Source organism: Ascaphus truei, chromosome 2, assembly GCF_040206685.1.
Source record: "Ascaphus truei isolate aAscTru1 chromosome 2, aAscTru1.hap1, whole genome shotgun sequence".
Classification (NCBI taxonomy): Eukaryota; Metazoa; Chordata; class Amphibia; order Anura; family Ascaphidae; genus Ascaphus; species Ascaphus truei.
Genome location: NC_134484.1, coordinates 332,174,320 through 332,186,733, shown reverse-complemented (window position 1 = coordinate 332,186,733; position 12,414 = coordinate 332,174,320). Strand labels below are relative to the sequence as shown.

The window sequence follows — 12,414 nt, the reverse complement described above, 5'->3', positions numbered from 1 at the left end:
GAGGACCATGCGACTGCCAGGAGCCAGCGGAGCGATGAGGATCATCTTGCTTCTTCCCTCCAGGCTCCAGCAGAAGCATGCGGTGAAGAGGTACCGGCCGGTACTTCTTCCATTGCGGAGGACGACAACACCCCATCCGGTGCGGCCGGATGACGTCACCGTGGAGGCGACCACCGGGGCGGAGGAGGAACCGTCCATACCCGCTCCGGTGAGTACCGCTCCACTTGACACAGCATTACTGAGACACCAAGACTGCGCCGAGGGCGTAACGCCCCTGCGATCCCTGAGAAACACCAGGTGCTAGTGGTGACCAGCTGTGGTAAACATATAACCCATACCTTCCCAGACCTGTTGCTGGGCCTAAGACAGTTACTACCGGGGCCTAGGGCAACAAGAAAGTAGTCAAACCCTCTCAGGACTGGAGAGACGGGTGGACTTTGATGACTATTCGGATGGGGAAGTGACGGCCGAGAGTGTAATTTCCTTCGGAGGGAAATCCGATAAATCAGAGACATCAGGGGTAGCCTCTAGGATGAATTCTGAATTTGGTTTGTTGGCTTGCTATACACCAAGGGGAAAGGAATTACAATGGTGGGACCTCATGTTCCAAGGTTTTTTCCCCTATACAGTATGAATAGAACCAGGTTCCTGTTAATCAAGGGGGACACTGTGGATCACTGGTGGGAGGAGGGGGAGTTCTTCTATAGAAGAGACCACCGAGGCCCTCAGGAGCAGAGATATGGAGATTCAGTTGGGGGTTGTGAAACCTACCGGCTTAACCATTCTCTATCTGGAGACACCCTCACACGAACCACTGCTCTGGGTATTTACCTGGTCAGGTAGCGGCTGTCAACTAACGAGACTTAGCCGGGCTGACCGAGCCATAGTTAAACAGTACCAGCTGTCCCATGGTATGACTACCCATATGTCCCCGAACACATCATGCGGGAGATAGAGGAGCATAGGGAAGATTGGCTAAGGGATGCAGTGATAGAGTACTTATCATCTAAGTGCAGTTGCTCATGATTCTATACTAAAGAGAGGGTATGCTACCTCATGAAAGTGTGGAGTGTTGGAAGAGGTATATCTTTATGGATCATGTGGAGAATCGCCTTGAGCAGGGTTTTAAAAGGGTGTACTCAATTATGGTTCCTGATCATCAGGACAGGTTAGTTAAGAAGCCTGAGCCCAAGCATTATTATTGAGGGGGTAAAAGATTCTCTATGTATGGGAGTGATTTGTATGCCTCAGTGTATGAACTGTATGCAATTGTATTGTTATCAATTGTTAAGCATTTTTCAGATGTTGCTCCAAGCTGAAGGATGGTACATCACATTTAGGTTCCAAGCGGGGTTAAGATTTTAATAATAATTAAGGGGTTGAGTCCAGGGATCATCCTGAGGTTGGAAGATAAGTGAATCAGTTAAGGACTGGATTCTGTATGCTGTATCCTGTGAGTTGGCAGAATAAAGCTGTTCTTGTTTTATAAAATATACTCCTGCCTGAGACTACAATCTATCAGGGGGAGTATCAGAGGGTTCTCCTGTAGGGATTGTCTCCGGCACTCCTGGAGCCTGCACGAGATGGAGGCGCTGAACCACAGAGAGAAGAACTAAATATCACCCCAAAAGCCTGTCCTGTCTTCCCCATAAAACCGGTGGACTTCTCAGCATCCTGTGGACCAGCAGCCCATGGGTTAAACCATTTACTAATCTGCTACACTGCCTTAGATTTCCATTGATCCCCAGGAAATTATTCATAACCTTGCATCCCCTTGTGTATGTCCCAAGCATTTTGCATTCCTCTGTTTGCTGAGACTGTTCCATGCATATTTTATCTTAGAGATGAAGTACATCAGAGAAAGTTACCTAGTAAGGACACAATGTCCAATCTTCAGTTGTTATATATTATAGTCCAGCTGTTATTTACTTTTCAATTTTCCCAAACTGGACTGCACAGCACTGCAAATTAATAATATCTGAAGTGCTAAAAAAATTCTGCTATTCAAATCTTCATATTGTCAATACAGTATTTGGTAGTTCTTTTACAACTAAATAATCTCCACAAAAAGAGTCAAAGATGCAGCGCATCTGAATGCCTCATCTTCACGTCTAATGTACAAAGAATTTCATATTTTGTCTAATGCTTTAGTGCTAGACATATTGTGCTGTAAGTGAATATTTCCTGCTTTGCAGAGGAACTCAGATCACCATGAAAACTTCACTGTGATCCTGTTATCAGTTTTTTTTTCCTCCAGAATTGTTGGTTGGTTTGCAAGACAAAGTAATAAAAGTTTTCCAAACATTTTAGAATCCAAATCGAATTTTTTTTTGATGTTCAGTTTGATAGATCATTAACCAAAGTTTTTTGTGTTGAGCTATTTGAATCAACACGTTTAAGCAAGCAGAGCATATTTTACTTGATACAGGAATGCGCAAACTGGGTGCCGCACCCCTAAGGGGGGGCGGGAGATTTTGCTTGGGGCGCGCGGGCGGTTGCAGACGCCTCGCACTCTTCCCGACAGCATTTAAATGAAATGCCGGAGGATCGCGTGAGGCTCCTGCAACACTTCACTTACCAGGATTCAGCTGACTGTGACGTGATGTCACATGCGTCAAATGACCCCGCAGCGTCATTTGACACGCATACCAGGTGGGGGGCGCGAGAGCAGGACAAGGAAGAGAGGGGGGGGGGACGCACCAGGAAAAGTTTGCACTCCCCTGCACGGCCCTGAGGAAGGTCTCCCTGAGAGACCGAAACGTTGGCTTTCGTGTATCTGTTCATTTCAATACAGATTATTTTGGATTACACCTCGCTGGTTGCTGTCTCTTTACTGGTCTTTGGGCTGGTTCGTATGATTTGTGGATTCCTATGGGACTAGCAACTGCCTTTTGCTTTACATTAGAGTGCTGACTGCTTTATTTATATATATATATATATATATATATATATATATATACATACAGCAACTGTAAATATTCCTGTATATTCATTTGCATGTCTTAGACAGGTCTGCAACCCTGTCTTTCACCATTATCACCCAGCAAACAGCACTTCCACTTACATATATATAAAAAGACTTTGTATTTGAATTTATTGTAAAAATACATTCTGTAAAATGTTTGTTCAGCACAATTCTCACATTGAAAATTGGGGCAAAAAAAGGAATAATAGTGCCTACAGTTGCCAGGTGGCTTCTCCTAAAATATTGGACACAATGGTGAAAGGTGCAATGCACTCCAGACACACACAACCCCTCTCATGTGTCTCTACTTCATGCTGTTTCCTGCTCTTCTTGGCCTTACCCCTAGACTCCTGACACCTCCTCCTGAGTGGCTGCATTACCCAGCAGCAGCAAGTAAGGATGGAGGAAACTGCCCAGCCCAGTAGCAACAACCCTGCTCTCTCCCCGCTCTGTCAGGCCACTATGTCCAAGAGAGGGAATACCGGACACATACATGTCCAGTATTACGACTCATTTTTTACTGGACAGAGTGTCCAAATATAGGACAGTCCAGTTCAATACCTGGACACCTGGCAACCCTAATTTAGTGTCACCTGTATTTTACAAATAAGCTAGGGGTGTCACCTTACAAAAAACGTAGGGTATCTAGAAGGTATCAACATTTCCCTGCACCATTTTATGAGCCATGTGTGATTTGTAGCGATTTTATTAACAGTGGTAAACTTGAAGACACCTTATGGCGCATTGAAGTGAATGAGCTAACACTGCTTAGTAAATATGGTTCAATATGTCTACAGAAAAGAAGAGTGCAAGGTATGAAAATAATGTCCTATGCCTTAAAGGAGCAGTCCCCACTAATAGTTTTTGTTTACCCCTGATTTTCAGTTGCGTGGTCCCTCCACTTTCCAAGATACTCACTAGTGACGTTACAGATTTGAAATCTCCCACCAGGGGAAGCAAAACGCCTGGTAAATCTCGGGCCAATAGGACGCCGCAACATCATCGGTTGTTGTTTCCTATTGGACGGCCGTTTAAATCACCTTTAAAAAACAAGAGATAATGCCGGTAACTTCACCAGTAAATATCTCAGGAACCGGGGAATCCCCAGAGCTGATACCAGCGTGATTCAGCTCTTGAGTAATTCCTGTTTCTAATCCTGTAAAAAAAATGGGGTTAGGGTGGATTGCGCCGTTAAAGAGAGAGACCACGTATTTTAAATAAATATTCATCTTCAGCATAGTGCTACAGTATATTCTGTATGAACACTACCTTTTAAGTCAATGTAAACAATGGTTTTTCAGTCAGGTGTCAGTTTTATTGCCAAATATCCCAGACATTACTTATTTGTAGTGCAATAACTCAGAATTAATTTACCAGGCCTTGTTTGTTTGTTTGTTGTTTTACTTGCCAAAATCAATGCAGCAAAAGGGTGCCTATACGCTTTGGCATTTAGCTAATTATTACATTTATTACAACAGAAGTTTGTAAGTCACGCAATGATTTGATTGGTATATTGAACCAAGGAATATACACTAAAGATCAATGTGGATGTTACGGGGCCTATAGCTCAGGAAGCAGGGGTCCCCGGGGCTGAAATTAATGTGGTTTAGCTCGGAGACCCCTTTCTTCAATAATATGTTATTAAAATAATATAAAAGCTGTGCGATCACCTGTTAGAAACGCGCTGGGAGAGTGACTGATTCAGTCTCCCTCTTAGTGCGCGTCTCTTACAGAAAGGTGCAGCCCGGTAGGATTCACACAGCACGAGTCCCATTCAAGCGCAGGGACCCCCACTGTGTTAATTCCGATGGGCACACAGATGAAAAAAATGGAGCAGAAGTGGATTCCCTGAGGGCAGTGCGACTGAACCAAGGACTACATTGGTAATAGTTGTGCCTGTGCTTGAAAGACGCAGAAGAGTATCTACAATATTCGGAGGGAGTTCTCCCAGATGCCAAACAAAGGAAGTTGATGCGTGCCAAGAGAAACAAAATAGCTGATGACTGCTGAGTCACTAAAAAAAGTACTTTATTCTAAGACTGCAGCATGCAAGCAAAACGGGAACCTGGAGAAGAATCTCTGACGCGTTTCGTGCATCCATGCACTTTGTCAAAGAGCACGGATGCACGAAACACGTCAGAGGTTCTTCTCGATGTTCCCGTTTTGCTTGTATGCTGCAGTCTTAGAATAAAGTACTTTTTTTAGTGACCCAGCAGTCGACCGCTATTTTTTCTCTTGGCACGCATCAACTTCCTTTGTTTGGCACGCAGTGTATAGTCAGTTCGGCCCGTCTGGGAGAACTACTTCCTGTTACTACTGCCGGACTGTTTGCACGCCTATCCAGGAATTCGTCTACACACAAGAAGTAGTGAGTACTCTCCATTATACAATTACACTTCATGGATGTTGCTTACTTTTGTTATCGTCTAGCTCCAGGGATTTATTAGCTACCTGGGGGCCTAGATTTCCACTCACGTGGGTTTCTTAGACATCCCCAATGTGCTAATCTTATATTGTAACCTTAAATGGGAGCATAATTTGACCTGCTAATATATTGGAGAAACAATTACTCTTCTGGATAACAAACTTATGGACATTTTCATCTAAAAATTGGAAATGTTGATAAATTATGCTATTTGCCATGAATATCTTTTGCACGCGCTAGAGCCTGGACTCGGGTTATTCCTCCAGTTTTCGTTCGTTCATTCTTTCTTTCTTCTATATTAAAAGAATATACAAAAGGTTAACAACATGCAATACCAAAAACAGGCGTCCTGTAGCTTAAATTTAACACACCACATAATGTTTTGGTTTTTTTTGCCAAAGAAAACCATAAAATAACAAATATTTTATAGTCGCTGTAATAAAATGTTGTATGTCACTGTTATAAAACTGATAATGTGGAAATAAGATTCAAAAAGTAGTAATCATAATTATCTATCTCTAGGGTCATATGCATTAAACTGAAAAAGATGATCATTATGTACAGGCAATAAGTAGAAAAAAAAGTAGAAACTCAGCTTATTGAATTAGACTTTTCAGTATGGAAGCATTGTGTAAACACTCAATAACTTGGCCTCTCATCCCCATGGGGACCTGTAAACCTTGTTGTTTCCATTGTTACCAGGTCCTTATGAGTAAAGCATTTATTTCCATTAAAAAAGTTTCCAAACACAGCAAAGTTTACCAAAGAAAGTTGCAAGGTCACATCACCACTTTACAAGGTCAAATGACCCTTTAAATACAGCAAGTTTCCTTACATTCTGGAGAAAATGGCAAATATTTGCACATCTTTACTTTGAGTAAAAATAACATTAGAAAAAGCACAAGATTATAAATAAACCTGGACATAAAATCGACAAAAATGACCTCAACCTTAATTATTGTCTTTTTAGTAACATGGATTTCAACTAAACTTTGCCAATGGGGAGTCAGTTGGCTGAAGGGATTAACAAACTGCATTACACTTGGGGCCGCCCATATTTGATGTGAGTGGGACCAATGTATAAAAGCCCCACCCCCTTGCTTTCACATAATTGGCGAGATTTAGTTGGTCTCCATGATACTGGAGGAGTAATTCATGAATGTCAATGTAGGTTTTATGTAAATTTGTTGTTGTACTTTTTCTAAAGTTTATTTTAACCCATAAAGACCCACTAACCATTGAGATTCCATGGTTTACAAGTCCTTATGGGGCTGTCATGTTGTTTAGTGTTTGGGATGTTTGAATAGGGGCTTGTATTTAGTAGACCTTAGGGGCTTTCCCTGCCTATCTTGCCACTTGGGCTACCTACAGGTTAATATTGTAAAATGTAATGTATTTTTATCACTTACATAGCCTTAATACTAGACCGGATAAGTGGTGAAAACTGGCAATATTTTGTAGTTGATTATTGGATTGTAATATCATGTGAATAAGTAATTCTAGCTTATTAATCATTTACGGGGAGTCACGTTAAAAAGATTGCCGAAATATCAACACCATAAAGAGCCTGTTTTGACTGATTTACAGCTGAAGATATTGAGCCTTTAATAAATAGATTTTTTTAAACATTGACCTTTTGTTAATTTCCACCAATGTGTTCATGGTGCACGTAAAACGTTCCCTGAACATCATTAGGGCCAGCACCATGGGGGCTGTAACGATGTTCAGGGAACATCATGTGATTATTGCTGAGCTTTGTAGAGTGAGATCCCGTTCAGTGCTCCGTCTGAGCCGCCAGTCCCGTTCGCGTCACTGGAGAGCAGATGCAACCACGTAATCAGTACCCCAGGTGAACCTCTGGCACCCGACATAGGGAAATGCCTCTAGCAACTCTAACTTATGCTCAAGTTAATGCAGTCAGTTATGCAAAAGCAGTGAACTTATCAGCAAACAGGTTCAATAACCAGTGCTTGGCTGTCTTGGAGGAATTGTTAAATAGGACTTCAGAGTTGGTATCCTATGAGACCTTCTTTTCTTTTCTTTTTTTATGAATATAACTGACTAGAGAAGGTCAGTGTGACATTGCCACGGTGGAGAAAAGTCATCATCATCATCATCATCATCATCATGTATAAGAGCTTCATAAACAGACCTCTTGTCCACTTATGAGCCAATACAAATGGGGAAATACTGGCCTTACACCAACACAGTTCTTCTGATTTTGTTTATCTGCATTCTTATTTTTAAGAAAGGTACAGAAATGTAAATATTTAACCAACGCTTGGTACTGTATCATTACAAAATGAAAGAAGCTCGGACAGCAGAACTGATGTGGTTTACCTTGTTGTGAACACTGATGCACTCAAATTGAGTTCTGTTTAAAATCCGAAGCAATTTATTTGCATCCATAAAACACATAAACCCCTAAAATGTCATTAGTGAAAATAGCAGTGTACTGTATGTACTTACCACCCACCCGAATCTTACCTTGCAAGAACTAATGTAATAATACTGATGTACTGGGCATGATTGTACTTTGGTGTCTAGTGTTTATAAGTGTACTGTAGTCATTGAACAGATGTACTGTATATGAACAAAGTATGCAAAAACTGAACTCGTTGGATCACAAAATAAAACAAACTGAATAAATGTGTCTGCTATGTTCTGCTCTTAACATATTATGTATTAGTTTATCTTCTATCCTTTTTCTTCAGTACCTGCACAAACTTTTCAAACGAGACCAACACAAAGGTCAGAAGTACCACGAGAAACAAATCAGCTTGTATGCTGAATACGATCGACCAAATCTCTTGCCTTTTCTTCGAGACAGCACTCATTGCCCACTGGAAAAGGTAAGCACATCTTTTCCCTCTGTTGCATCGTTTAAAGCAGTGCAAACTCTGTCTTCAGACTTATTAAAGACACAGCCATTCAAGTTAAATGGTCTATATCCGGGGTAGCCAACTCCAGTCCTCATGGGCCACCAGTAGGTCAGGTTTTAAGGATATCCCTGCTTCTGCACAGGTGGCTTAATCAGTGACTCAGGCATTGACTTAGACACTGATCCCATTTCTTTTTGATTAGTATTATGAAATAGGATTTACATTAAACAAATGAAAGGATTCCACCTAGATACCTATAAAAGCCTGGCGTTTTAGAAAAACCCGCATAAGAGACTCGCCATATTAAACCGTTCTGAGAGGAGGCACCATCCATTTACAGAGCTGGCAATGGAATACGTTCTGTGTCTGGCTTCAAAATGTTTTGGTTGTAGTAAACATGTAATAAGTATGTTGGTTCTCAGAATGATATGGCATGGAAAGTGACCTCCAGCGTATTCAATGTAAAATAGTTCATTGGAAGGTCAACTGTATGAACATTTCATAAGACAAATAGGCCACGCACTGCTAATTCCTGTGGGGGAATAGGTTAAATGATGTCACTCAAATGTCTACAGATCAGTGTCCTCCTTCTGTTGCTCATAGTCTACTGTATATCACTTATAAAGGGATCCCAAACTTCACTTTCTAGAAGACCTTTCACATAGAAGAAGGTAAGCGGGCTTTAGTCTGCTAGACAGTGCCGTTTGTAAGACATGGAAATGTCTGTTACATTTGATCTTGAAACCAGACATGGTCCAAATGAGTTCTTGGCAGCTCCGTGTCGGGAGCTTTTTCTCTCTGATTAAGTGCGGGAAAGAAATGATAAAATTGGCTACTTGGAAAACAGCCTAAAAGGCTTTTGGAAATTGAAATTGAAATAGTTGTCGTAACCAATCAGTGTCAATTCCATCTGTACACGCGTTACGCCTTTTTACAGGACTCGGCATGTTTACATTTTGAGGTAACAAAGCCAATTGCATAATATCTAAGATGTTATAGATTTTGGCTGCATACAGTATGAGCATCTGCACTTCAATAACAAGTAAGATTGCGGGGACGGTTCTAAAGATCAGATTGACTTTTAGGCCCAGATTCACTAAACGTAGGTAACCTATTTAACAGGATGTTACACGAAGTCAACGGCTGTTAATCATAACTCCGTATTCACTGAAGCAAATAACGTGACGTTAACCAAGATTTACTTCCGTTAAAAATGTAGCGTTATTTATAATGCCCATTGTTCTAAATAATATGCCAACGAAAACGAGAGGTAGCTCTCAATGTATTACTTCCTGGTAAAACATTTTTATAAATAATGAGCTCACTATAGCCTAAAACATATTAAACCCATTGTCACTGAGCTCTGTTAAAGTTAACGATAGGATATAGCGTAACATTATACAAGTCATAGCCAACCCTGGCGTTACTACTGGCGACACTGAAATAGGGCAACTCCAGTCTTCAAGCCCCCCCAACAGGTCAGGTTTTCAGGATATTCCTGTTTCAGCACAGGTGGCTCAATAAGTCCCTGCTTCAGCCCAGAGGGCTCAATTAGGCCCTACTTTAGCGCAAGTAACTCAATCAGTCCCTGCTTCAACACAGGTGGCTCAGTCTTTGGCTGAGCCTCTGATTGAGCCATCTGTGCTGAAGCTGGGATATCCAGAAAACCTGACTTGTTTGGGGGGCTTGAGGACTGCAGTTGAGCACCCCTGATGCAAGTCATTCACCCAAGAACAGAGGATACCTCCAAATAGATTCAGTCATACTCCATAGGGGAAGATTCCTGCGGGAGACACCTGAGACACTTGGGAAATACTGTATGCTGATTTCAATCATTTGAATTAATGTTGCATATTTAATAAGGTCCAATCTAGTTTAAAGATAATCCTGATGGGGATTACAGACATTGTATCTTGGCATTTAGGATGAGTTTTAATGCCTTGTCTGGCCATTATGAGGTCCTTCCTAATTACTCCTAACACATTCATAGTTATAGTTACCTGATAACTGTGGGAGAGCAAAAACATTGACAGTATCCATCTCACTTGGAAACAAACAACAGTTTTTAGTCTTTCACAAAGGATATGAAAAGCAGCAATACTACCTCCCCCCCTTTTTTTTTTTTAAATCTTTCTTATGTGTATATGTAAAGCACATGACAATGTATAATTCTACATTCTTACAGTACCTGAGCTGGCAATCGTTTGGTGCGCCTGTTATAAATCTGTCAAAATCCTGATTGTGTGCCTAACATAATGGCCACCTTTTAGTTTCAATCAATCCTTCAGTCAGTGTAACTCAGCAGCTACAATGAATCCTTATATTACTAAGGTAACATTATCTATTGTTACAGTTTGCAGCACAAACTACTGGGAATATTGTGGAATGGAAAAGAATTAAGGCGCTAATATATTAACTACATTTATAGGGAATTTCTAAGTGAACTATACTTAGAAATTGTAATTTTGCTGCAGCCTAGGTGAAAAGGGGGGAATCTCAGCCCCCTATAAAAGTGCAAGAAAAGGGAAAACACCCTGGCACATAATTGGGGATCTGATTAGATAAAAGAAGCAAGACTGATAGGACCGAGATTTCTAAGGAAAAATATATGCAGTTTGTCATAAAAATTTAATATAAAAAAAAAACACAACAATACAATTAAATGAATATTAACATTGGGTTTGAATTTTATATACCTAGAAATTAGAATGAGCTCAATCAAATACCCGAAAGTGTTACCAAATTATTAATATCAATAAAACTTAAGCATAAGGACTATTGGGAAAAAATGTGATATTCCGTAATTATAGAAGATTATGATGCAAAATGTCCTGAGTACTACTTGGTCTTGCAGTTGATCAGTGCTTGGCAATATGACCCAGATAAACGTTTAGAAAGGGTTATTACCTTTCTTATTATATTTGAGTCACTATAAAAAGAGCCTCCTCCTTGGTTAACGTGTGATCTCAGAAATTGTGCTGATGTTGTGCACATTTTGGTGATACAGTATATACAACTTTGGTTGATTAATTCCACTTTGATAGTGTGTCTCACAATCTGAGCGGTATATGCAGGTTACCTTTTATTAGGGAGGCTGCGTTATTACGCTGTTTGAAGATATAATTCTAGCTGGGCAGTTCCTGCTGTTTGTGTAGTGTCTCTGTGGGTTGGTATACTGGCAAAAGAACATACAGGCTTACCCCGAGGCTCCGCTGCATGGACAGAGAAAGGGAAGCTTGCAGTCCTCGCGCCCTCCCGGCACTGTATTAATGCCTCTCCTGGTCTGGCTCCGGTTGGTAGTCTCAAACAGCAGTCCTGCCGTCAGCTCCCCGGGATTCCGCTCTCTGAACTGGGGGAGTTCACAGTCGTCACCCGGCGCTGTTATGGTTTTACTTCTGGTGGTTGCTTCAGCTCACAGCCTCAAACAGCAGCTCAGCCGTCCACTCCTATGGAAAGAAAACCTCCAATGCTCCTCGTTTGGCAAACTTTGGCACCAATTCTGATTTGGAGCTGTGCAGGTAACTTCCTGCAGGTGCTCACAAGGTTTAGGTATCTCACCTTTTGCGTTGACTACACTTTCCGTAGGAGTGGACGGCTGAGCTGCTGTTTGAGGCTGTGAGCTGAAGCAACCACCAGAAGTAAAACCATAACAGCGCCGGGTGACGACTGTGAACTCCCCCAGTTCAGAGAGCGGAGTCCCGGGGAGCCGACGGCAGGACTGCTGTTTGAGACTACCAACCGGAGCCAGACCAGGAGAGGCATTAATACAGTGCCGGGAGGGCGCGAGGACTGCTGTCTATGCAGCGGAGCCTCGGGGTAAGCCTGTATGTTCTTTTGCCAGTATACCAACCCACAGAGACACTGCACAAACAGCAAGAACTGCCCAGCTAGAATTAGATCTTCAATCAAACAGTGCAATAACACAGCCTCCTTAATAAAAAGTAACCAGAAGGTGAGACACATTATCAAAGTGGAAATAATCAACCAAAGTTGTATATATCACCAAAATGTGCACAACATCAGCACAATTTCTGAGATCACACGTTAACCAAGGTTAATTTTTATAGTGACTTAAATATAATAAGAAAGGTAATAACCCTTTCTAATTTTTATCTGGGCCATATTGCCAAGCACTGATCAAC

General features: G+C 41.4%; 1 protein-coding gene across 2 annotated transcripts in view; it reads left to right on the top strand.

Annotated features, from left to right (window-relative positions):
- VPS41 (VPS41 subunit of HOPS complex) overlaps positions 1-12,414 on the top strand; it is a 297,906-nt gene that overhangs the window by 234,634 nt on the left and 50,858 nt on the right. For both annotated transcript variants that reach the window (XM_075586656.1, XM_075586657.1), the window contains one exon: positions 8,105-8,242. In XM_075586656.1, the coding sequence (XP_075442771.1) occupies positions 8,105-8,242 (138 nt within the window). The remainder of the gene's footprint in view (positions 1-8,104; positions 8,243-12,414) is intronic.